At 37.1% G+C, this 27643-nt stretch overlaps 2 protein-coding genes across 2 annotated transcripts; one reads left to right on the top strand and one right to left on the bottom strand.

Annotated features, from left to right (window-relative positions):
- The first annotated feature begins 1133 nt into the window (after positions 1 to 1133).
- Positions 1134 to 8578, top strand: LOC147856962 (laccase-11-like). Its single transcript, XM_087328552.1, has 7 exons — positions 1134 to 1489; positions 1851 to 2002; positions 4445 to 4689; positions 5431 to 5559; positions 5787 to 6373; positions 7192 to 7549; positions 8219 to 8578. Exons 1-7 carry the CDS (start codon positions 1391 to 1393, stop codon positions 8347 to 8349), a joined length of 1701 nt encoding a protein of 566 aa, XP_087184678.1. The 5' UTR covers positions 1134 to 1390; the 3' UTR covers positions 8350 to 8578.
- A 10495-nt stretch (positions 8579 to 19073) lies between these two features.
- On the bottom strand, positions 19074 to 26635 carry LOC147856961 (Ran-binding protein in the microtubule-organising centre protein). The gene is made up of 11 exons (XM_087328421.1): positions 26360 to 26635; positions 26151 to 26252; positions 25792 to 25872; positions 24485 to 24594; positions 24251 to 24386; positions 24031 to 24129; positions 23349 to 23909; positions 23113 to 23259; positions 22839 to 23036; positions 19800 to 20111; positions 19074 to 19252 (listed from the first exon to the last, which is right to left on the bottom strand). The coding sequence occupies exons 1-11, from the start codon at positions 26618 to 26620 to the stop codon at positions 19160 to 19162; spliced, it is 2100 nt and encodes a 699-aa protein (XP_087184547.1). The 5' UTR covers positions 26621 to 26635; the 3' UTR covers positions 19074 to 19159.
- Between the last annotated feature and the right edge of the window lie 1008 nt (positions 26636 to 27643).

Genomic DNA, 27643 nt, shown 5'->3' with positions numbered 1-27643 from the left:
TCAATTCAAATTTCTAACAAATTCCTAAACCGTTTTAAATTGTTACACCCCATCCCATAAAATTTGAAAGTGTGGAGTTTTAATTGACTAGAAATCTAATAGGATTTTGAACTTCGTGATTTTAAGATCCCTTTGATGGGATGCCCTAGACACACTAGCAACCACTTTATAACCAAACAACATGGAGTGACTTTCAATAATCATTGATGCTTTTAATGAGAGAAAATCTTTGTTGTCACAAGGACTTAGTCACATACGCATTTCAACATATCCAATGATTTCATGTGTTTTCTTTGACAAAATAGGATTAGATTTACGTCAGACATGCCAATATAGATTGTAGATCTTTTACACTTTGTTAGACTATTGTAGCTAATTGATGACTTTTCTAGAAACTAAAGTGTCATTAAGCATATAAATTGAGAGAGATGGGTTTACTTTGTTGCAGTAACTTACAATATTTACATACATGCATCCATTCAATGTGATGTATGAGCTTTGTTTAGTGTATAATAACAACTTCAAATTCACGTAAATGTGACAATATTTTTCACACTTCCCAAATCCCACCTTATTTTTTCTAAATTCACTTACTATATGGTTTCTTAAGACAAGTTACGGGGAAAACAAAACAATATGATAAATTTCAACCAATTAGATGAGCATCGTAAAGCTATGGTTGATCCATGTTTTTGTTTTCTTAAGAGCAAGCAAAGAATAACAATAGAGATTGGATTACAATCATAGTAATCCTCGATATGGCAAAGCAATGGGTTCAAAACAAATGGTTTTATATTGTTTTGAGGGCTATGGTAGTTGGCATTTGTGAAATGACATATCCATGATAGTGTCAACATTTTTTTGCTTTTGAACCCAAGTTGTCTAGTTGTGTACTTCATCATTTAACCTTTGGTCTTTTAATACCATGAATTGTAAACACCCTATGGGTTGTGAACACATGCCCCCACACACACACACATGTACACATGCGCGGGGCCAAAAAAAAAAAGACTTGGAATCAAACATTTGAGAGAAAAGAGAGTAAAAAAGACAGGCACTTTTCTTTTTACTGCCCCTGAAAGGCACTTGCCAATCAAAGGGACATTATTTAAGCAGCTTGCCAATGCCCTCTGTCCAATGCCAAATATGTTAACATACCACTAATACTACCATCTTGACTTACATGTAATTTGTTTAGTTTAGCTTGGCATAACTACTCACAGGCTCATCATTAACTCCTTGGGTTCTCTACTTTCTCAATCATTTGAATCGTAAATTGTTTAGTTTATCACATCAAAACCTTACCTAGGAAGGACACCACAAACTTCGTCGTTCGACAAAATCTTCAATAGTGATCAATTGCAACCTATCTTTAGTAGTGCCTTGCAACATGGTGTTCGAATCCCGAGCTTTATGGGTTTGCTTTCTTCTCATGTGGGTATCACATGTCCTTGTTGCACATGCAGCACATCGACGTTTCGACTTTGTGGTGAGGATTAATTGCAAAATTGTCAACAAAGAATTTCACATTTAAGCCTTACATAGGTAAATTTGAGCATATAAATTGTGATCATATTGAGCATGTTAACATTTGTGTATGATAATTGGCTTGAGCACATCTTAATTATGCAAATATCCTCCATCTATGGAAGAAGATTCTAAGTAACTACAAAACCATTGCATAAATTAAGACCATGATCTCTACAATTGTTAGCAAGTAAATGATAATGTATTTGAATTCTACATCAATGAGGGTTATGTGTGAATGGAGGATTGATAAAATTTCTGTATAATGAGAATTAATGTACATATAGTGATATGTTATTGAAAGTTAATTGTAATTTTGACAGGTTGATTACTTGAATGTGACACGCCTTTGTCATACGAAGACGATTGTGGCAGTTAATGGTATGTTCCCCGGGCCAACGTTGACAGTAAAGGAAGGGGACCGTGTGAGTGTAAACGTGACCAACCTCGTGTCTGACAACATCACCATCCATTGGTATGAAGCTTATATTATGCCATTCAATGTTCAAATGTATATTGAGTACTATTACTTGTTTGTTATCGTCATTCATGTTTCCAATGTTATTGATGTTAGTATTGTTATTGCTGTTTTTTAATGTTTGCAATGGTTACATATCGAGAAATTAGCACAATCATTCTGTCACACATTTCACGGGGGGCATCTCTTATGTTGGTGTAAGAAAACTTAATTATTGAATGTATATGTATGTATATATGGATTTATTTGTAAAGAAAAGTAATGATAAGATAGCTCTAAGATAGGGTTTTACAAGTTAAGAGTATATTGACATATGGTCTAAAACATTGGTCGTTTATAGTAAGGTTTTCGGATTGATCCATTAAAGTTCGTTTCCTATCTTTTAACGAGTCATTGTGTTTAGGTTATCTTGTCAACTTGTATAATGTTTAGGTTACTTAATCACCTCCTCTTTTTGATCCACTTGAATAGTTAGTATAAGGTGTTTATAATCATTTTTAAATGGTTACAATATTACGTGGGTAATGGTTTAACTGAATATCATGTGGCTTCTCCTCGAGAGTGTGCTTACATCATCCATGTCTTCATTTTCTCCACTCTCTCTTCTCTATTGCTAATCCTTAGAGTAGTCACGTGATACTTCTTGTGTCTTGTTAGCGTATTAAATATCTTATAGAAGATCAATTCTAGGCTTGGGTATTTTCTAAATATTTTGTAATTGTACTTGGAAGTTTGGAATATTAAATAATGAAAACTTTTTTCGGCACTTAGGTGAATCATCATAATCTTTTGACCATTTTTCCACCACACATGCTATCATCCATCAATCATAGATGAGGTGTTATACACTTGGCTAGAAAGTTGATGTAGTGGGGGTAGTTGTCCTAGGTAATCCTACCTCGCTTTCGGAAATTCTTAAAACGTGCACGTATGAAGGCCACACTTTCTTCCAGCGCTTTCAATTAAGAAGGACACATTAGTGTTTCTGCAGAGTAAGCAAGAATACATCAAGGATCGACTTTCCTCCAAGTCTTTGAATTGTTGACTCGTAAAGATGACACTATACCTAGTGTCATCACCTAGTATGGCCATTGCAACCAAAAGTAAGCTAAGCCTATGTCTACTCGAGGATATTTAGTCAATATGTTATTACATTATTCTATGAGAGCCCTACACACATAACCTATAAAAGTGATAAACATAATTGTGTCATAACATGAAGTGACAAGTTATGTCCTGCATGAATAAGCATATTTTAAAAAGGAGCAACTAATTACCAAGTGTTTCTTTTAAAATGTTATAGAACATCAAGCAGCAGATACTACATAAAGTTTCAAACATAAATTAAAAGTATGCTCGTAGGAAGGTCATTTGAGCCCACCACAAGAACCAAGATATGATTGTTTTATTTCAAAAGTTTGGCACTTCTAATGTCAAAAGGAACATTGTGGTGCAGCATGAAAAGACTTTTGGATATTTATCAGAAAGCTCATAGATATTTTTAAAATGGAAGGTTTGTTAGGAATTAAAGTTTGAAGACAATATTGGACGGTGTCATAACATTCATTGTAGATGCATGTGGGCATTAATGTTTCTAGGCACTAGGGGAAGATGGCGAGAAGCTTGCAAAGGCATTCTAGTTGTTAAATAACAGAAGTCCTGTGGACCATAAATTAGAAAAAAGTATACTCTCGTTAATTGTAACACTTTTCGAAATTTGGGAGTTGTCAGATTTATTTGTAAAAGTAAGAGTGACGTTTCATACATGGAAAAGAATGCTACTTGCTTGAACACTAAAGAAAAAATCCTTGAAATGTGTCATGTATGCATTCATTCTCCATCTAGCAAAGGAAAATATGAAGATTTATAGATCTCTCTTTAATCACATAGTAGCAATTCAATGCTCTTGCAAGCTAGGGGATACGACAAGATTGTTGACCATTCAATAATCAATGTTGTGTAATCAATAATAAGACAAATTGGGATAAATTATGAAGCTAGGACGTATCTTGCTTTAGATTTATAAAATCTATAATTTGACACATTGAAGAAATAAATAAAGGCAAAGAACAAGAAAAGGTGCATGGAGAATATGTGAGACTCATATGGCGGCAAAAGGAAAGAATTTATGCTAAAAGAAATAACATTAATTAAGAGAAAGAGAAGCTTGGTAAGAAACACAATTTCATAAATGAATGGGTAATGTTTCATATAGAAGGTGACAATTGCAAATTTACTTCTGACAAGATTCTCAGAAAGCATAATAAAATTGTATGCTCCTTTCCAATAAAATGCTTGGTCATGGGGTGTCCCATGACTTACGAGGCTAAGTTAACCCATCTTACAAACATTCTATACAATAGAGCATTAAAACTATGTAACCCCAAGTTTTATGTTGCATGTGACAACGTGTTACTCAACCTTTCTTTTTGAACCTAGGCATGGTGTGCGGCAGGTTTTGTCAGCGTGGGCCGATGGACCTGCATACATAACACAGTGCCCGCTCCAAACAGGGACATCATTCGTTCAACGTTTCAAGATTGTGGATCAGCGTGGGACACTCTTTTGGCATGCACACATCAGTTGGCTCCGCGCCACCGTCTATGGTGCCATAGTCATTCGGCCTCGGCACAAGAGTCGTTACCCCTTCCCAAAGCCTGCCCATGAGTATACCTTCCTCTTGGGTATGTCTAGCTAACAATTAATTATGACAAGGGATAAGCATGAAATAGACTTAAGTTTTTCATGGTGCGAAGTAAAAGTTTCAAAAAGTCAAACTTACAAGAATGCACTCACATAAAAGTAAAGGTAAAGTAAAGTAATAAAAATGTTTGTTACCCAAGTACACCAGTAGCTAGTCCCAAATTCCTAGGAGCAGTTAATGATTGCATAATCAAACATTTTGCCAATCTACTTGTACACAATTACACTAGTACCACAAATATTTGATACATGAAGGAGTGACATATCAACTACACTACCATTGGTTAATATATAAGGCACTTCTAATCTTTTCTTTACAATTTAGTCCTAAACAATGTAAAACATAATGACATTGAATTTGATTTGTTTTGTTCTACCATGAAACTTAATATTTTGGCTAATAATAATTTGCCTTTTGAAAGACGAGCCAACTATATGCGGTAATTTCTTAGCACAACATTCTCTAATACATCAAAACTATAGCTTTATATACAACTTCATGTAATGAAGCTCAAGTTGTGCTTTATGATCATGGAATGGTTGTAACACTAAGAATGAAATAAACCCCAAGCATTGGCTCTTTTTCAATTAATTTAAACTTTGCATTGAAAACCATATGGGCTATCATGAGTTAAAAGATATGCTCACGTGACTTAATTGTATGTATAATCACAAGCTATCATTCATGTCATAACATTTTTGTTGTCCTTGGTTAATTGCAGGAGAGTGGTGGAATGCTGATGTAGAAGAGGTGCTTAAAGAGGCTCTTGCAGTAGGAAGGGGTTATAACATCTCCGATGCATTAACTATAAATGGGCATCCGGGAGCCTTATACAATTGTTCTCAACATTGTACGTAGATTTATTAATAATAATTGTGTATGTCTGTATGTGTAGGTGAGAGTGTGTGTGCGATGATTATCCAATGCTTGTTACAATACGAAAATCGTGTCACTTTACACAATATATAACATAGATATCGTGAAATCCAAGGAACAATTTGTTACTCATAGAAAAATTATGAAGTTCACTCGAGCACCTAAATAACAATTGATGTTTTTTTGTACACATTCACATAGTGACACAAGTGTTCGATGTCAAGCAAGGGAAAACCTACCTTCTACGAGTGATCAATGCAGCCCTCAACTTTCAGTTGTTCTTTTCCGTTGCCAATCATAATATCACAGTTGTTGAGGCTGATGCTGAGTACACTGAATCCTTTGAAACTGATGTAATAGTACTAGCACCAGGGCAAACTACCAATGTCCTCATAAAAGCAAATCAACCAAAAGGAAACTATTACATTGCAGCTTCAGTGTTTTCACCAGCCAATGCTACAAGTGTGCCATTCCCTACAATACCCACAACGGCCATATTGTCCTATACCTCATCATTGGTTTCCAGCATAACATTTTCCCAACTAACCCTCCCTACTTTTCCGGCTTATGACAATAGCAATTTTGCACACAACTTCTCCCAATCACTTAAAGGGCAATACTATTCACAAGGCTACTACTATTATACAGTTCCTATGAAGCTCGATTATGATCTCTTTTATACCGTCAGTTATTCCTTACAACCATGTGCGACTTGTTTGCAAGGGTTTGGTCTTTCAGCAAGTCTAAATAACCAAACATTTTTATCACCAAACATCTCCATTTTGCAGGTATGCCTCGAATGTTTAATAATCATTTTGATCATTATCGTGAAATACATCACCTCAAAACTTGTTTCTATAATGTAAGACATAAAGTGATTCTTTAATATAGTGATATGCTTTGATGCATCCCGAATTTGCGTTTTCACAGTGTGCTTTAAATAATGGTATGGCCGAACTTTTTATGGACATTAAAAACACATTAAAAAATCTATGACAAAGCAAGTTTTGTTATATGGGTAACAAATTAACAACATTGCCTTAACATTGACAATCACAAATTTAAGAAAAAACTCTCAATTCTTGATAGTATTTCTAGGAGTACTAATACTATTATCTCTTAATTGATTTTTGAATTGTCAACGTCAAAGAAATAGCTTTTGATATTATCTTTTTCATTCGGAACCTTTCACACATCAAAGTATGCAATGTGAAAGCTTTATGGTTAGTGAACCTTGATCTCATGTATTTCCAATCGAGCTTTGTTTATGTAACCTTTAAAAAAATATGAGCTTCATTTGAAACCCAAAATGGCCCGCAACAAGTAAAATTGCATCCATGTGAAGCATTGAATATCTCATATAGTAGAAATAGAACATTTTCTTATGACTTCCCATAAATTTATTGTCTTTGCACAAAAAACAACTGACAATTTGTGACCTTCCTAAAGTTCAAGACAAATATCTTCATCAATAAATTTGCCACTTGGAAAGGAAGCTTGGTTGATTGGTAAAGAGACATCTCAAGAACATTGTTGCAAATATCACCCTACTGTATAGACAAATAGCTTTAGGGTGAACATGATGTTTTCATTTTCTTTTGGGCAGGCTTTCTACAACCATATCAATGGAGTGTATGATGCAGGGTTCCCTGACACTCCGACCAACCCTTTCAACTACACAGGTGATAGCGATGTGACATATTCCGAGCTTCGGACACGAGTCAAAGTACTTGAGTTTGGGCAAAGTGTGCAAATAGTTTTCCAAGGTACTGCATCTCTACAATTAGAGAGCCACCCCATCCATTTGCATGGCCAAAACTTCTACATTGTTGGCTCTGGCTTTGGCAACTACAATGCCTCCTCGGACCCCGCGTCCTTCAACCTTCGCAACCCCCCTTCTCGCAACACCGTCTCAGTTCCTTCTGGTGGTTGGGCTGCAGTCCGTTTCTCCACTACAAACCCAGGTATTATGGCCTACTTTTTATCACGTCGACACATACCAAAGAACCTCTACATAATTCATGGTCAAGTTTATATAAGCATGCAAACTTTCCACAAATTTAGAGTTCTATGCTTCTCGTAAGTGTGAAGGATTTAGATGGGTAAATTTGGTATCTAGGTAAATGTCCGTGCAAATTCTGAGTCCATAGTACATGTCCATGTATATATGGTTCACGGGTATGAATCTATATATGAACCTATGGTTTTTGGGTATACACACACACACACACACACACACACACACACATATGTATGTGACCATTTTGATTGTAATGTGTACATACCTATAGGTATATTGTACCTACTATTCATGTGTATGCATTCTTCTAGTACATTTTCATGAATATATGATTTATGGTGTATCTTCCAAATTATTCAACAGTACTGCCTTTTGACAAATTTTGGGTTAAGGTTTAGTGTATATTGTAAATATAGTTGTGCATGTGCATATTGTTTGTGATGTGGTTCCACCAAATTGTTCCACAATATCACCTTTCCAACTTCTATGTATATATATATATATTAAGGGTTCATCCAACTATTTGGAGATTTAAACTTCAAGTTTGGGGTATTTTGCCAATCCTTCTTTAATGCCTTGATGATATCTAAGACTTCTTATTTTTCGTATGCAGGTGTATGGTTCATGCATTGTCACATTGACTTGCATACAGCTTGGGGAATGTCTATGGCATTCATTGTCAAGAATGGTCGAAATTCTGATCAAATCTTACCACCGCCTCCACCAGACATGCCACCATGTTAAGTCAAAAGGAGTTAAAATCTTCGAGGCACCATTCATTACAAAGTTTTCTATACATTACATTGTGTGTTCAATCAAAAGGAGTTGAAAAATATAAGTCACCTCTAGTTCTATTAAGGTTTTCGAATTTTCAATTGCTTCTTAATTTCAGATTTATGGGAACTTACTATTAACACAACGAAGTAAGCATGGAATATTTTTGAAGTAAAAACATGTTCTCACTTAATTAATTTGTCTTAACAATATCGTCAAGTTACTCTTAATGGAGAGATGTTTAATAAATATCAATAATATTAACTGTAATAATAAGCAAGTTTCCTATAGAATGGGCCCTCTTCCAATGTGAACTCTTTTGTCGAGATTACCACAACCTTAAAAGAAACACTAGTTAGAGAAAAAGATATTTATGTTGGAAAGGTAAAAAATGATCCCGCCCTTCATGAATATAATGAAAAGTTATTTCGAGGCGTGGATTTCGTACTATAGGATGACAAATTTCTTATGTTGCATAGACCATAGCTCATCATTGGAGATTTAACAATTACTTTTTTATGGTTATCATTAAAATTAACACTCCAATGAAATCATAGTGAGAGTTTAAAGGACAAATTTCAGAAAATAGTACCAAACTTTTCAATGTGCAAAAATTGATTTCTATAAAATAGCACAAATATAACTACACTATAACTTCTCAAGGGAGAATGACAAAACATTTAGGGGGATTTGGGGAGGTAAAGAAAGACATGGAAGCATTGTAAAGCTTTTCCCTATTACTTGCTTAAATGGCATTGATAGAGGAAGTAATAAAGAAAAGTAATCCAAAGCTACCTCTAATTGTCTATCTAAGACAAAGAAAAGTACACTCTGAGATTCAAGCTAATATTATAGAAGATCAAATGCACTTTTTTGCAAGCACAAGTCATAACGTGTACAATCTTGTATGCCTTGTACTTTTTTGCTTTGTTTTTATCATCATTATCTTTACCATGCACATGTAACATATGCATTATGTATGTTACATTTCCACATTATAATCATCTCAAAACATCCATCATATGGCTACCCAGATATTTCAATGTGAAGTAATGTCAATTGATAATTGAAATGCCATTCGGTCAACTACATACATGAAGATCCCATCCATGAACAAGATGATAGCCTCCCTTGTTTCCTATACACTCAAGAAGGAAATCCCTCACATTCAAAAATCGCCTTCAATAAGGTTCTAATGATGAAGAGAGATATTAATTCATTCTAGAAACCTATTCTTGTCTACCCAAGGCTTGGCGAAAAAATATTTAAGTTAGAAATTAATGTTAATCTATCATATGAAGATATCAATTCATGTTATCATACCCTTTTTACTTGCTTGTACCTATAAGGTGATGACAAGAATTTGATGTTTAATTCCCTACATATTTTCATAAAGGGTCTGGTATGGGAATGAAACTAAGGAGGGGTTTGTAATGAGTATTATATCATACAATGAGTTCTTAAGAGGGCGGCCTAAATGCAAAGACTTGAATGAAATTACTCAAGTAAAAATAATTCATGTCCTTGTTAATGGAAGAGTTGAAAAAATGCAAAGACTAGGATGGGGAGAGAGACAGAGAGATAGAGACAGAGACAGAGACAGATAGAGACAGATAGAGACAGATAAAGACAGAGACAGAGACAGAGACAGACCCAAGCACTTGCAAGGAAGCAATAATGTTGGTCATATCTATGCATATAATGACTTGTAGATTTTCATTATTTCAAGCCATGTATTCACTCTCACAACCATAGATATTTATTGGCTAATATTTCATTGCGGGCAGCCTAAATGCAAAGACTTGAATGAAATTACTCAAGTAAAAATAATTCATGTCCTTGTTAATGGAAGAGTTGAAAAAATGCAAAGACTAGGATGGGGAGAGGGAGAGAGAGAGAGAGAGAGAGAGAGAGAGACCCAAGCACTTGCAAGGAAGCAATAATATTGGTCATATCTATGCATATGATGACTTGTAGATTTTCATTATTTCAAGCCATGTATTCACTCTCACAACCATAGATATTTATTGTCTAATATTTCATTGAGAAGGTTTATCGCTTGTTTTGTTTGGGGGTCAAAGAGGTGGGAGATATGGTTGAGGCTTGATCTCAAAGAATTTTGGAGTTTGTTGAAGAACAACAATTATCACGCATCTCGCCCAATTATGGGTTTATCAAACAACTACAAACTATAACATTGATGCAAGCTCCTTTACCTTAACTAATTGAAGAACACTTGTGGGTTGATTGGCATTTTTGAGCGCAAATGTCATTGTTACAAGTGACTACTGATGGTTAAGTACTTGTGCAGAAGGCATGTGTGTCTATTGAAGATAATAATAGAGGGGCAAAAAAGATGTAAAATAACAAAATAGTAGATGCAACTTTAATGTTAAGTGAGCTCTTGATAGGAATCATGAATTTGATCATGGGTAGCAACTATTGTAGATCAAGCTATCAAGCAAGGTTTCTTTGAAGATTGTGTCACAAATTGGATTAAATGAATCTATAGAGGAGAAAAAAAAATTGTATCCAACCATTGAACTATTATGCTTAGTTCAGTTATGGCCTAGTTATATAGCATTATCATGGAACAAAAAATTAGTTAATGGGTTGAACACTATCACAAATGAACGTTTGGTCAAGCAAGGTTTAAACCAAAACAATGAACTATCGATCATTTGGGTACATTAAGAGTTACTATGGAAGAAAGTCAACTATAAGGGCAAATGCTATATTATTGTTTTGTGGACTTCAAGAAATGCTTTGACATTGAACCCTAATGAGTAAGCTTTGGAAATGATTGATAGAGATCAAAATGCCATTAGTAGCATGATTATATGAGCAAGGTTGGAGCTAATTGAAATTGGGCAATGGTTTCTCGAAGTACTTTTTGAGCAACATGTGGATGAAGTAAGGGTGCCCACTCTCTCCCACGCTATTTGATGTTGTTGGATTTAATGGCCCAAAAATTATGCATTATTTTTTTATTTTTTTTCCTAAAAAAATATCCTCCATTGGTATTAAAATGAAAGTGGCCAGAGGCCATGTACAAAATAGGCTAATATTACTTCAAATATTATAAAACCATGCCGAATGACTTTAGCCAGTCTTTCTAGGTAAGATAAGTAAGACAAAAAAACCCTCGCCAATCTTTATAGGCAAAGAAATTACAATGATGTCATACCATTATCCAAATCAGAGAAATGCCCATGCTTTGCATTTGTTCAAATGAATTGAGTGCTTTGTGGCCTTGTCCATGCTGGACATATGTTATAATGAGTGCATTCCAAGCTATTCACATCTTGAAAAACAAACTTTTCTAGCACTTCCTTGGTTGTTCCAAACCTACCACATTTGTCATACATGTCCATCGAAAAAGGAGCTACTTTCCCATTAGTTAGGAGAGATTTTTACAAAAAGACTATACAAGTATTTTTACAAAAAAAGTACAATTATGCATTATTTTTATACTACTATATGCTGATAATGTTTTTATATCATTTTTTTCCAAAAAAGGAGCTACTTTCCCATTAGTTAGGAGAGATTTTTACAGAAAGACTGTGCAAGTATATAAGTCGAGGAATCACCCCCGGCTAAGTTCACGAATATGACTCTACGTACGCATCCTCTCTTACCTTCTACTTAATGTAAGTTGGTATCTAAAGCTATAAACTAGTGGCAATCATCATCAGCCAGTATGAGTTCAACCCTCTGGCCTTCTGAGTAGAAAACAGCTAGTGTGGGGGTTGGTAGTTCCACCTTGGGCCATTTCCTCCTTGCATCACCATCGGTGTGTTCCTCCATTTCTCCCAAAAGCGTAAGTGAGCAGTGACCATGTCGTTGAAATGGTTGCAAACCTCATCCAACTACCTTCGTAAGTATTTGATAATTGTGAACCAAATATCCATGTCCTCTGAGGGGTGTAGCAAATCTTGGAAGACGTGTTTGCCACACATACCAAAGGGTGAAACTTGCGATCAACATCCAAATCTCCCAGAAACGAGGGGATGCGGTCTTCAAAAAATGGGTCTTGACAAGTTTACCTCTTTTGCATTCATAGCACCAATTGCCTACGTTGAAGGAGCTCATCCAACAATCAACCGAGGGAATGATCCAGGCCATTGTGCTCCACGATGTTGTCCCCTCCACTTCGCAAGTAGCAAGGAGGTGAGTCACCCTGTCCCAGACCCTTTGAGCTTGAGGCCAATCCCACAAATAGTGTCTTAGAGTCTCAATAGATGCAAAACAGAGTGGGCAAGCTATCACGCCTCCTCGTTTACCTAGCCATTCACCAACAGGGACCACTTTATGGTTAATCTGCCACCAAAATAGCTTGATCTTCTCCGCCACGTGGAGACACCAGAGACCCTTCCAAAAGGTATCGAGCACCTCGTCAGAGATGCCCAATGTCCGCTAGCCATTTCATAGGGGACCTTCCCGCTGCATTTGTATAGCTCAGTCTAATTTAGTGTTCATAGTCTACCGTTGTGTTTCCACCTGAAATCCCTTGGGTTCCATTTTAGTTCCACGAGGGGGCAATTACCATAGACTGATAACTTCCGGGGGGTTCATCGTAGCAATGTCAAGGTGTGTCTTCCAATTGTTGCCAGCCTGCGCCACCACGCAGATCAAGTGTCAACTGCCACTACGCTGGCTCTCCCCAAATAATGTAGCCCTTCCAAATCCACAGATTAATCGTTCCAACCCTATCAAAAAGACTGAGCCATGTATCTCCTCTCGCATCCCCCACTTGAACCTTGTCAACCGCCTCTATTATCAATCTTCGCATTTTCTTAGGTCCCTTGAGGGGAGGGACTAGGTCTTCCCTCACCCCTCCCAAAGCCATTGTGCGTCTCCAATCACCTGTTGAATGGACGCTTGTTTGCACCAGCTTTCCCCGCGACAGGCCCTTGGCTTCCCTATCATCATGTTGTCACTTGTTCGCACATGTGGATTCCAAGATAATGGTTGTCTAGTCCATTTGATTAGTGTCTTCGAGATATGCTTGACCAAATGTTGTTGCATGTGACCCTATGCCTGTTTTATATCATATTATTTGGATGATATGCAACACTTGATGTATTGGACACATTCTTCAAATTACTAGGCTTTAATGTAGAGAAAACAAAATTGATGGTAATAAAGGCGAAACAAGGAAGCCATTACCCCATTTTTACATACACAGAAGGACTACTACAAGTGGTGCAAAGCTTCAAATATCTTGGTATTAATGTCCCATCCACAAAAAGATTGAATGTATGTTATGAGTATATACTCTAAGCGGATTGGAATAGTTACTATACGTTTAAGAAGCAATGCAACCAAAGTGATACTCAAGGATGGAATATGAGTTTGACGTTATTCAATGCTATGGTGGTCCAAATGTTGCTTTATGGAGTGGAAGTGTCGGGTGACACTATCTCACTTAGTGCATGGATGAAATAGAGAACATCCAAAAAATGTTTGCATGTAAAAAAATGGGGATAAAGTCCTAAACATCATATCCTATCCTGCTATTATAAACAAGTGCTTGGCCCATAGAATTACTAGCCACGTAAAGAGTATACAATTACATCATAAAAGTGAAGTATATGCATGATTATAGGTTTGCCCATACAAACTTGGAAAAAAGGTTGCAAGGTACAAAAAACTAGTATGAGAAAAACCCTTTTAGATTGAGCCTCAACCATATCTCCCACCTCTTAAATGTCATAAGCATTATATCATCAATTTCAATACTCTCATGTTGTAAGCATACATGTTTCATACATATTGTTCCATATAAATTATATCTTTCCTTTATTTCCCTTGAGTTGTCTCCATGCTAACTTTAGAGAGAAAGAAAGAAAGATATATTAACGTCTTCTAAGGCCAAAATTGGTCCATGAGACAAATGGTTTACAACAAAAAATGGGATATTTGCCCATTCATCGAAAGTAAAAAATAAAAATAAAAATAGAGTTTTAAGCTAAATAGTGCTAGTAAAATAAAATAGCAAACATGTTCTACAATGAAAATGATGTTATACTAGGCCTAATTTCATTTCCATCCAAGTCTCTCGAAGAGAAGCAGGAGGTCAAAAGGTTTTGATGTGGATGTGGCTCGTGGCCCCAATGTAAAAAGTACCCCAACCATAGCTTCTAGTCGACGTAGCTCACATTCCCTTATCTTCTTAATCCTTTCTACTCCGTGTCGACTTGTTTTGAAGCCCAACATCCAAGGGCGTTTGGTTGTTCTTTGCGTTTCAGCTTCCTCAAGAGAGAGGTTGAGCGGCGTAAGTGTATCCATATTCATTGTCTCCCCTTGATCCTGAAAAATTACACTAGTTACAAGTTGATGAATAGTAAAAGGGTTATGGTTAATACTTTGTAATTTATTCTCCCTATGTTGTTTTAACTCTAAGATATACATACCTACTCTCTTTATATCTGGGGTATCTAATAGTTTGGAGAGGGTGGGAGAGGGTCCTAATATGTCTTAGTATTCCACTCGTATCTCGGCATAAGTTGGGCAATTGCATGTGAAGTGATACTCATCCTCTATCAATATGAGGCACAACCTACATAGCCTTTCCTCCCTAGGAACTCTATTAGCCCGGCCATTCTCAATCTCAAGTTGGTGAGATGATATCCCAAGTTGTCCAATGGCTACCCTTGGTGCATTTGATAAGATTCATGTATCTAGATATCTTGGTCGTGTAATAAAACCTAACTAAGAGAAGTGCAAGAAGTGTTCCTTATAGTACAACATTTTAGATGGGAGTGGCTCTCGTGGGATGATCCATTTATATCGAGTGTAAATCTGCCATATTCCTTGTGTCATGGACACACCAAGCGCGAACTAAGACAGAGCACGGATGGTGAGGCTATGACGGAGTGATGACGCGAGGAACAAGAGCATAAAGATAGAGATGAAGATCAAGGAGAGAGGATGGGCGAAATGGGAATACTAGATTGATATGTCCATGACTGGCGTTGTTCACCTTGAATTCCTTCAAGATGAACTCAACTATTTATACTAAGTGGCATGCATACCTGTTGCACGCATGTGATACAATAGAGCATGTAGGCAGTAGGTACGCATGCATGTGCCAAGTGTTAATAATACAAGGGAGAAATTATGCACATGATGCTAGCTAAAACCTACAATGAGGAAGTATATACATGATTATATGCTAGATGTTTGGTTAACACATAACACTCAATTATAACATGGCTATGTCAAGAGTTCGAATCTTGACATTATCCCCCCTCCAACGATGCCTTTCCAAATCGTTTGCCAACTTAAGGGGATATTGTTGATGAAAATCTTAGATCACCTCCAAAGTATTTTGTAAATCCTAGACAAGGAGTAACCCTTCCACAAGATGACGTATTTAACACCAATGGGCATGAGCAACCATGTGCAGTCCTCACGGGGAGCATGAACACCAAGGGGCATGAGTAACCATGTGGGGTCCTTGCCGGGAACTGGAACGGTCCTCGCTGAGAGTTGGAACACGAACACCAACGGGCATGAACCAACGGTCCTCGCTGAGAGTTGGAGTAATCGACCATGTGTGGTCCTCACTGGGAACTGGAACATGAACAACAACGAGCATGAGCGACCATGTGTGGTCCTCACGGGGGGCATGAACACCAAGGGGCATGAGTAACCATGTGGGGTCCTCACGGGGAACTGGAACATGAGCCGCAATGGGCATGAGTGACCATGTCGGTCCCCGCCGGGATGTGGAACATGAAAAATAACTAGAGTGAGCGACCATGTGGCCCTCACCGGAGACTGGAACACGAATGGGTGTGAGCAACCATGCGGCCCTCACCGGGAACTCGAATACGAACGGGCGTGAGAGACCATGCGGCCCTCACCGGGAACTGGAACACGAACACCAATGGGAGTGAGCGGCCTTGTGCGGCCCTCACTGGGAACTAGAACACGAACACGAACGGGAAAGAAACTAAAAAATAGAGACAATGATGAGGAGAACTAAAAGCCAATGAAAATTATGAGAAGAAACTAGGAGATAGAAACGACGAGGAAGATAGGAAATGAAGCGATGTTGATGATGGTATGGTGACGATGGTAACTCTAGAAGCAAAGGCGATGACGGAGACGGGTGATGCTTCTAGTTGGAAGGTGAACAAACTGTCATGGACACACCAAGCGCGAACTAAGACAGAGCACGGATGGTGAGGCTATGACGGAGTGATGACGCGAGGAACAAGAGCATAAAGATAGAGATGAAGATCAAGGAGAGAGGATGGGCGAAATGGGAATACTAGATTGATATGTCCATGACTGGCGTTGTTCACCTTGAATTCCTTCAAGATGAACTCAACTATTTATACTAAGTGGCATGCATACCTGTTGCACGCATGTGATACAATAGAGCATGTAGGCAGTAGGTACGCATGCATGTGCCAAGTGTTAATAATACAAGGGAGAAATTATGCACATGATGCTAGCTAAAACCTACAATGAGGAAGTATATACATGATTATATGCTAGATGTTTGGTTAACACATAACACTCAATTATAACATGGCTATGTCAAGAGTTCGAATCTTGACACCTTGGCGTATCACTTTATTACGGTCTTCATGAGATATTAGAGTTTAGTCAGTCCCATGGTTGTACTTAAGGGGGGGTAGGTTATTAATGTCTATGTTGTTTGCAAGTAACCAACTCACCACAATGCTATACCAAGAGCTAGTGTCTCTCGACGCATGTAGGGATTGAGATGCCTCAAAGGCTCGACAGGATATCCTATCTTGTGGTTGGCTATGTATTCGATGAATAAAATCTACCACTTGAAACTGTGCTTCTATTAACATTGGGGGCAGACTGAACTCTACTCTAATAATGTCATGTGGTACTGTCAATTTGCTTCGGAGTTGACGTGATAACATAGTCACCAAAGGTCTCTCTAATTGCGTCCACATGAAAAATGGTAAACCTAGGGCCCATACTACTGATGCATACATGAGGGACGGGGTTACTAATGAGTCGAAGAGCCATCCCCTTAGTCCATGGCTCTTGAAAGTATGCATTGTGGCATTGTCTCTCTAAGAGTGAGAGGGATGCATACCCTCTCGTTGGCCTATCTTTGGCTACCTAAGTCATCGAGAATTTACCTGAGCGAGCACTAAAAGTGACTCCCAAGTATACATATGATCCAACTACCTCAACTAGTTTATGAGAGAGAATTAGGTGATATTTACTCCTAACTCAGGACGATATATGAAAGATAAGGACTTTAGTTTTCGCCACATTCACTACCAATCCTTGTTGCGTACAAAAGTCATCTAGGGCATTAAGATGCTTTTGTAGGTCGTGTTCTGACTCCGAGAGCAAGACAATGTCGTCTGCGTAGAGTAAGAGTCTAACTTGCATATCCCCAATAGCTACTCCCTTGCCTCCCTTACGAGCAATAAAATCAATGATCTCGTCAATGTAGATCCCAAAAAGAGTTAGTGATAGGGGGCAACCCTGTTTCAAACCAATGGTGCTAGTGAAACAATCGTATAGGCCACCTAGGTATCTTACGCACCCAAAGACTTGCTCATATATAATGGCCCAGATCATATCATTTGGTATCTCCAAGATCTTAAGTCTATCAAACAACTTCTCCCTAGGAACTGTGTCAAAGGCTTTGCAAAAGTCACCTAAGTGTAAAGATACGGTCAATAGTGGAGAAGGCTCATCTAAAGCCAACTTGTTCATGTGCTCGAAGACTTAATGTTTCCATATAATCACTAAGTTCCACTTCCATTACCACACCATATAGTTTAGCGAGCATATGACCTATCATAATGGTCCTATATGTATTTGGGTCCATTGGGTCCCCTCCTTTATGTATAGGGGCCACTGTGTTCACGGTCCATTGTGGTGGAAAACCCTCGACAAGGGCGCGGTTGAAGATTAGAGTGAGAAAGAGATATCACAAGGACACTCAATGAAGAACTAATTTATTCATGAACATATATATCCATCAAGAGCAATGGCCTGTTAATAATATTTCACCAAAGGTTTACATGGCCCAAATATAATTTCTTTCAAACGAGGCCATCAAAATAAATATATAAAACAAAAGCCATAAAAATAAGCTTTTTGCAGCTTTAATTGTTTGTTTATCCATACTGGATATTTAAATGTTAAGTTTGGCAAATAAACACACTGAAACCAATCTGTTAGAAAATCCAAGCAATGGGCATAGGGAAGAACTCACAAACTGGGAATGGATACATGTTAATCAAACAAAAGAAATACATGAAACTGATTTATTGTTGGCTATTGAACATTTTCATTACAAAGTAATTCAAAAAATAAAAGATGAGCATCACCATCATATACCAGAAAACAAACTCAAAAAACTGAAGAGTGACCAGAAAATCGCAAATAATCAAACATGAGAGTCATCAATGAAATAATAATAAACAGCAATACTGCATAGAAATAAGAACTAAATGCAAGGAGTATCATGGATGGAATTTTATGATCTATACAGTGAAATGGGAATAAAAATGATAGAGACTAGACTATTCCATCATCAAACACAACTCGTAACACCATTTGAGCCATCACTCAATGCATAAGAGATTTGACAACACTTCTACATCCCAAAATTGTTGTAGCATGCCTTTCATACTTTCTCGATTTGCAAAAACACTGACATAGAAGCTAAAAGCATATTTCTTTCTCTATATTGCAGAAGCTTTGATTAAATAGATTTAAATTTTACACATTTTTGTCACAAAATACAAATAAAAAATACAGCTCATGCCAACATGTGGTCAAGCACGTTCTCCACGCTACCGTCGTATTGTGCAAGAAGTTGTATTGCATCTCCTCTTGGTAAGGCCATCCACTCCTGTATAGGGCTAGCCATTAGCATCAATAAAATGAAATTTTTATGTAAAGTCAAAATTGCCAATTAGCATCAAGAATGAATAGTGCTATAAAAGTCAATAGCAGCAATCAGGATTAATAATGACTTGCAGAGCAATAAATAATAGTAATTAGCATCGATAATGACGCATTAAGTCAATAGTGGTCCTAAACACTAACAATGCAATGTTAAGGGAAACAGTAACTGTACGTCAATAGTAGGCCATCATGACTGATGATGAACTCCAAGTTAAGCATCTATAATGAAGTTTATAGTCAATATTAGCTATAAAGATCAATAGTACAATGGATGTCAATCAAGGCCATTAGCATGACAATGTCAGTCCTTCAGAGCCAATAGCATCCGTATCATCAAACATTACGTCCATAGTAACCATTAGTGTTCAATGATGAAATGTAAATCAATTGTAAGCATTATTACTAATATTGAAATGCAAGTAAATATATATTAAGGCACATAGACTGAAATACATTAAATAAATACTTCACGGTTCCTCTTGGAAACTCACCATAACAGTCAAAATTGCACCATCATCAAAACCCCCAGATCTACTAGAATCTGATTTGTGTTGATCACCATCATCCGTGACAGAGCTTATTTTACTAGAACCATGTTTAGAGCTAATGGTGCTGCTTTCTGAGATAACATTCAGACCAAGGCTTGCAGACTCTGTATCCTTGAGAGCATCTATTTGCAGGATCTTCGCAAAAGGATCAGGACACATCTGAATCTTGAACCACTCACTATGTGACTGCAGAGTTACTTTCATTATATTCATTAGTGCTGGCTCAGAAATACCTAAACTTGTATTTAGTGAAACCTGAAACCAATACACGAATGTGAGATAAAGGTGATAGTAGAAGGCAGTAAACATTTCATACATGTTAGCTAACATACTTGTCCCAATCATCACATACATGTTCAATTTAAATGCCTTGTTAACACATGGATCCTGCACACGGTTACACCTATCCATAACTCAGGAGATCACTTTATGTACTATCATGACTGGCCACAAAAGATCATGTGCTTAAAGTGGAACACAATAGTTAATCCAACTGACTACATCTTCATGATGCTCATAGTGGAACACACGATTTACGCTAAGGTTCAAGAAAACTAAGCCCAGGACAGCTAGCTCGAGAGTTACTTCACCCCTGGAGGCAGAGCAGGCAGCCAATCATAGTAGTGGATTCCTATGTCTATATAAGAATCACAATTACAAGCACCATTACTTCTGTATAATCCAAGACACTAAAGATCAACACACTGAGAATCTGCAGTTGCGGCATGCTAGAACAAATCAACTGCCAAACACACTTCCAGGAACCTCATATTGAAGTACAATTATTTGACATCATGGTGACCCTCGCCCATGTGTGCGAGAAGCCATATGGGATGCAAGCTTTTCCCGATCTACTATACATGGACCCAAATAGAGCATCCACTAGTCATAATGTGGTTATGGACAATACATATCAAAGCCTTGATCCCACACATGATCATCCAAGCAAAGTTCGCCACTCATTGTTCCAGACAAGTGAATCCCATCAACTGGATGCAAACCATGCCTCAAAAGTGTTACACATTAAGCATTTGAAGCATCCAAGGGAATGACATCAATAGGTAGCGAAGAAGCCCTACTCACATGTGTAAGTGTTTCAAAAACAATGGCCTGCACATTGAGAACTTTCTATGTTGCCCCAAAAGATGAACACATGGCAGCAAGATCTATGACAACTCTATACCTAAAAGAGAGCCTTTTCCCACAAAGACAACAAGCTTACAACATCTCATGAGCTTCAGAAAGGATGGATTCATATGGAGTTCGATGTAACATGCATATTTCCATGTCCCATAATGGTTGCCAAGCAGTAGGCCAATACAGAGTTTCCTCTCACCAGCTAGAGATCAAACAGGACAAGCATTTCACATAACTAGGTTTGACAGACTTTGTGATTCACACGAAAGCAAGGTTGAAAGAGCTTACATCACCCTACCAAACTCTTCACCAATTACAACACCCTGTGACAAATGATGGAGGAGTTTTATAGTCAGTTGTCCAAGGCTCTCTCATAATTCAGCAGCATAGGGAATAGACTCTTTATTAGCTATAAATATAGCACATGGAATGCAGAGGCAGTGCCTACATCCCTCTTATCACTGACTTATTCCATAATCACATGCCTCTAGAAATGTATTAGGAGTCTCCCACTAAGTGAGCGGGGCAATGTTGACAGCAACAGAGACTGCAAGTACCAAGATACAAGACATGTGGTCATGCCCTCACCAGATCATAGAGATCATTACTCACTATGTCTGAACTACCCCAGATGCAGTTTATCTATTTGTCATCACCTCCCTCCACAACACCAACCAATACCATGTTCCCTCACCACAGCTTACACATAGTAGTTAGCACTTCATGCTTGTAAAATCATCTGATGAATTACTGCAAATTATAAAAATACCCCATATAGCTCTTTTGGAAGCCTAGAGCTTTTATTTTTTCAATATGGATAACCTGAAGTTACAGAAATTTATAAACGTGATTGGTCTCATACCCAATCGGCCTCAGATAGATAGACATTTATATCTTTTTTTCTTCTTCTTTTCCGTCTCATTACATGAATATTCATGCCAAAAAGCGCAGAATATTAAACAAACAAAGAAATATAACTTATCATACTCTTACAAAACCAGAACATTCTAGCAGTCTTCTTTGAAACTAAACAAATGAGGCTTGATCTGAAGACAAAGCCCACGCCTTGGTCAGCTTCACAGACAGAGAAACTTGAATTACCAAATTCCAGAATCCCTTTGATTTCTATGCTATTGTTAAGGGTTTTTCTCATCATTCTTGTTTCTTAATTAATTAATTGTCAAAAAACTGTCCAAAATCAACTCCATTCTATGTTTGAGACTCGTCCTTATTCCCTTCTAACAAACAAATCTGCCATCTTACTGCTCACTAGCTTGTTCTCAATACACTACTGCTATTATGCTTAACATGTGCCTAAAACCCTAATATCATCACCAAAACAGAGAAGTCAATATTTGCAAATTTCATGTTTGAGCTGAACTGCATAGTTCTGCTACTGCGAACATTTTGACAAGTTCCATCCTAAGGGACATCTGGCTGGAATGGCTAATTGGCAAAAATTCAGCATGGTTAAATTGTGAGTCTCCTTAAATTTCATAATTTTATTGGCTTAACCATTCCTCCTCATCCTAACCATAACCAAAGAAGTTCATTTAATATCCAATCCATTTCAAATCAGCCTATCCCTACAGTTCCAGACTACTTGAAACTTTTCATTAATCATACTTCCGCAACCCCAGCCACTTAGGTCCGCCTCCTATAGCCATCTGTTTGCACTGAAAACCAATCTCAGCATCATCCCATGCAAGTCAAGAAAAGCTTGAGACTTCATTAAAATATTTTTAATAATGATCACAAGATAGGCCTATCATTAAAATCCTTTCAATGAGCTATAAACAGAAAAACAAGAGAACAATCGCAAATTTCCCGTAAGTCAGAGAATACCTGAAAGGTTGCACCAAGTCCTGATGCAAAAATAGGTTTCAGTAATGACTCCCCCTGAGGCTTTGCAAAAGCTAACATGGTTTCTTTGAGGGGTTTTAATAAATCGGAATATTTTGCTGCAAGTGGACCCATAACACCACGCACTATACTAAGTGCCTCTGTATAATTGCCCTCTTCAAGAAGCTTCAGAAACTCCATCTATAAAAACAACACTATGAGACACCAAGAACTCCAAAATCACAGAGCTAAAATTTTGTATTTAAATTAACCAGACCTGCTTCAATTGAAAAAGTAAATGTGGGTTACATTCAAAGACTCGTGGATTCAGTCCCTTTACTTTATGGATGACATCATAAATCATCCCCTGAAATACTAGCTCTCTAACTTCAAGAGCTAATTCGAATTTATCAATCTCAGATCCCTGGAAACGAAGTCACTTTATTGTTTAGAACATGTGAAGAGATGAGATATAACCTGGTTTTTAAAACACGTATGTGAAAAATAACACACCTGTTCTTCTGTATGATTCGGTGCAATATCAATTTTGTTACTTTTAATTACAGTCATTTGTCCGTTTCCAATGCATGTGCATTTTTTATTACCAAGATCTGAGAATTTTGAGCGCCCTTTCCATCTTTTTCGAGGGATATTGGACTGTGATTTCTTCCAAACAGCATTATGCCTCTGCTCTGGCAAGACTACATAATCACTAGTGCTGCAGTTACTCTCGCTACGTGTGCAACTATCACCATTAGAAGATTCACCTGCTAAACTATGTTCGGAAAGAGACTCGGCTTGATCTTCCATCATTGTATCATTTCTATCTGCCACTGTTTCCCTGTGTTTAAAGGTAACTAAATATTCTGTGTTTTCAACTGACATATCACTTTGAGTTGAAGCATTTGATGTATGTTCAACCCTTCGTAAGCCTCCTTGCTCTTCAGAATTCTCTGACTCAATATCGCTGTTTCTAGAGTCTGTGTTTCCATCAATCAAACCTCTATATAGACAATAGTGATACACAAGCTCATCAACAACTTTTGTGTTTAACTTCATCCTGCTCAATTCATTCTGTATGTGAATAGCATTTTATCATGTCAGTAAAGAGAAAGACAACCGTTCACCCCAAAAATAATCAAAATGTGTGAGTAGATAGCATGGGGTCACCACCATTTTTTCAAACAAATAGTACCTTGAAAGCAAGAGTAAGATCGCCTCCAGCATACCTCAGACTATCAATTGCTTCTTGCCTTGACAAGTCCACAGCATGTGCCAATGCTTGAACATCACTCTTGAACAAACATGCAATTAAACCAATAAAATTCTCAACATGGAATGAAGTAGATGTAGAACATATGGTGCACATAAATCAAACAGGAATCTTTGAAATCATCAAAGAACATCAGACCAACCTCATTAAATTTTGGGGCCTCTAGAAGACAATCATATGGAGTTGCAGCAGGATCCTTCTCTTTAGACATGACAGTCTCACAAACCTTTGCTATCGATGAATTTAAACCATGGCGAAAACAATAGCTGATATGCGTACTAGAAAATTAAAAATAAAATTTATTTCATTGTAGAGACAAAACTTTAAAAGAGGTGGCAAATGAAAATACATCAAAAATATAAATCCGAATACATACTTGACAAGATAGCGCAGGGTAAGAGAGAAAAGAGGGTCATATGCATGTAATTGAGCTTTTAAAACAGATGCAACAGTGGCAGCTAGCTCAAACCTCCTTGACTCAGCCCACTGTTAACAGAATAGTAAACTGAGTCGGACATAAATTTAAGCCTTCTCTCACTGGGTGAGTATCAGTGCAAGAAAACAGAACAAAACATATTTAACATCAAGTTGCTTTCTCACTTCTCATCTGATGACGTCTTATTCTGTAGAAAGAATAAACTTTTGACAGGTGAGTTTCCAGATTTAGAAATAAAAAATCTATTTGGGGAACAAATGGGTGTCAATACAAACATAAAAGATAGTATTCACCGCACGTTTAGTAGTGTTGCGAATGTTAATGTGACATGCGATAAAATGCACTTTTGTGAATATACAATGATGTACTACAGTTGACTAATTGATGGAAAATACAAACTTTGTCAATTTGAAGTTATAAGATGCAACTCAGCTTCCCATTTTTATGAAAATTGCCTCCAATGATCATACATAGTACATACTACAACTATTGACGTCCTCTAAAGCAATACAATATGAATTACAAAACAACCAATGTACTTTATTGCATTTAAAATGTAAGGCATTCTAATAAATACAATACCACTTCTTTCTGCTCCAGTCAGAACTTTCTCTATGTATATTGTGGATATACTATTGAGTTTGAATCCATGTACTAAAGAAAAAATTATTCATAGGAATATACAAAGTCAATAAGAGTGCAGAACACTTTCATCGTTATTTTGAAAATAATGATAATCAACCCAAGAGAAAGGTGTTTTACACTACAGTGTGCAATTTGAGGTTTATATTAAAAAACCAAAATGGACTAAGCAAGCACTTTCTCATTATGTAGAGGCACACTGTAAAAGACATGGCACATTCTACTAATGAACAACAATTTCTTCGTCTATCATAGATATGAGTTGGAATACATAGATAGCATTTGTAAGATATAATAATATTTAAATAGATCTTACAGTAAATTACTTGTATCCAGAAAGTTCATCAACCAGGTTTAAAATGTTTTCAGCTTCAAAAGTTGGCATGAAGGGTGTGTTCAAAACTATGTTTCTAGTAGGGCATCTTAACAGTAGAATGATGGTGCCACTGAGATGAAATGTTTTGAACAATGATATCAAACGCTGAAAACTAAGTATAACATCAGCTTAAACCTTTTGAGTTACACAATCGATTACCCCGTTGCCAACATAATATCAATATTAAACCATTTATTGAACGGACACCCACAGAATAACTAGTTATTACCTGATCCACAACTGGAGAGCTATTATCATCTTTTGTATAAATAAATGCCAACATCAACCGCTTAAACTCTTCATATGCTTCCTAAGTAAAAATTCAACAAGAAAAATAAAAACATGATATCAGAACCAGCAACGAACATTAAATACTCTATTTATGGAATGAATAAAGATTTATTTCTCTGTGTCATCTATCCCAAAAATACAAAGATAAAAACAAATTCAACAAAAGGGAATCACGTAGAAAGTCCAATCAGTAAAATCAGGTACCAGAACATGTGGCCATCCTCCAGACGAGGCATACACATTCAGAATAATGGTAAGGCCAGTTTATCATGTATGATAATGGGTTGTGGAACTTACAGGATATGCATTTAAAGCACAAGGGCGTAGGATTGTCCGACAGCATTCAATAGCTTGATCCCGAGAATCCAAATTCCCACTACGCAGCAACTCTATGAATCTCTGTGAAAAATGGATTGGAAGAAAAATAAATAAGGATGAAAAGTTCATCTACAAGCATTCTTGTGCAGCAAAACACTGACTTTTCCACCTCATGTAAAGAGGCTTACTTGTTTATGCAATCTAAAAAGGAGCCGTTGATCTTGAAGAACGGATGGTGCATGTTGTTCAATCAACTGCAACGCCTCGCTTATTGAACCTTCTTCGATTAGTCTGCGAATATTGGCAATTGTACCACGAACAAGAAAGTTATCTGAAGTTGTTCCACTGTCTAACAACAACTGTTCAACCTGCGTGTAATCTAGAACAAGGGAATCTAAAGCATTCCAGTTGACAGCTGCACTATCCATGGCATCAATAATCATTCTCATGTAGGCCTGGTCCCTCTGATTAACCAAGGAAAGGCAATCAGATCATATACAATCCCTCGATCTCAAACAATTTTCTACATAGAACTCCACTGATAGACACAGATTATACATAATCTGACTTGGAGAAGGAAATTTAACGGAAATCCATGTGCATAACATATCATCTCTCTCCAAAAAATGACGAAGCAAGCGATTGACGAGATGGATCACAGACTCGTATATTTGAAACACTCTAATAGCATTATCCATAATCTCATATAGGAGATAAGCAGATGGATTGCACACAAACTGATCAATTACCAATAAATAATCAGTTGTGGATGTGTAATAAAACAAACTAAGAGTATTTCCAATCAAAGTAAGTCTGCTGAGCATGAACAAGAAACAGAAAAATCCTGAGGGTATCACACAGACATGACATCATGTTAGAAAAGTTCTCAACGAACAAAATCTACTGGCCTTGAACTTCACTAAATCCAGATAAAACGAATATCATCTAAGAGAAAGTAGAGTCAGCTAGGAAGGAATAAGAAACAGATCATTCCTGAAAAAATGTCAAGTGTTTTCTCACAGAAAATATATCCTCTTAAGGAAATTTCCATTCAGAATAAAATTCAGCAAAATCGAAACAAAGAAACACGGGATTGAGTTTGCCTTTAATTTGTAGAGAGAAAAATAAAAGATACATTAACATCTCTAATAGACCATTATGGCCTGTGAGACCTGAAAAAGATCGCAACTGTTTATTTTAACTCTTAAATGAAGTAAAAAAATGGGAATGTCGATCTCTGCCAGCTTCCTAAGAATAACTGACTTGAATGGCAAACATGAACAAAAAGAAGACATATGATCTCAGAAATGTGTCAATTTGAAATTTTTTGGATAAACATGACCAAGAAACAGAAAACCCCTCAAAGAAACAAAGGAAGTGATTCTCATAGAAAATGCATCACCTAAGAAAAGTTCCAATCAAAGAAAGACCAGTATTCATGAAGTTCACCAGAATCTGACCAAAGAGCTTCC

Source organism: Azolla caroliniana, unplaced genomic scaffold, assembly GCF_043228905.1.
Source record: "Azolla caroliniana isolate FFs.n. ecotype wild unplaced genomic scaffold, voAzoCaro1.0.p SCAF_12, whole genome shotgun sequence".
Taxonomy (NCBI): domain Eukaryota; kingdom Viridiplantae; phylum Streptophyta; class Polypodiopsida; order Salviniales; family Salviniaceae; genus Azolla; species Azolla caroliniana.
Note: the sequence above shows the minus strand (reverse complement) of the source record. Positions and strands in the feature narration are given on the sequence as shown.

What these genes read in the sequence shown, in the direction of transcription:
- LOC147856961 (XM_087328421.1), bottom strand. Translation starts at nt 26,620, where the DNA reads ATGAGAATGATTATTGATGCCATGGATAGTGCAGCTGTCAACTGGAAT. An exon ending in GTGCTTTAAATGCATATCCT is followed by an intron (nt 25,873 to 26,150) that starts GTAAGTTCCACA and finishes ATTTTTACTTAG; the next exon opens with GAAGCATATGAAGAGTTTAA. An exon ending in GACTTGGTGCAACCTTTCAG is followed by an intron (nt 20,112 to 22,838) that starts GTATTCTCTGAC and finishes TATTGGTTTCAG; the next exon opens with GTTTCACTAAATACAAGTTT.
- LOC147856962 (XM_087328552.1), top strand. Translation starts at nt 1,391, where the DNA reads ATGGTGTTCGAATCCCGAGCTTTATGGGTTTGCTTTCTTCTCATGTGG. An exon ending in GACAACATCACCATCCATTG is followed by an intron (nt 2,003 to 4,444) that starts GTATGAAGCTTA and finishes TTTTGAACCTAG; the next exon opens with GCATGGTGTGCGGCAGGTTT. An exon ending in ATACAATTGTTCTCAACATT is followed by an intron (nt 5,560 to 5,786) that starts GTACGTAGATTT and finishes ACATTCACATAG; the next exon opens with TGACACAAGTGTTCGATGTC.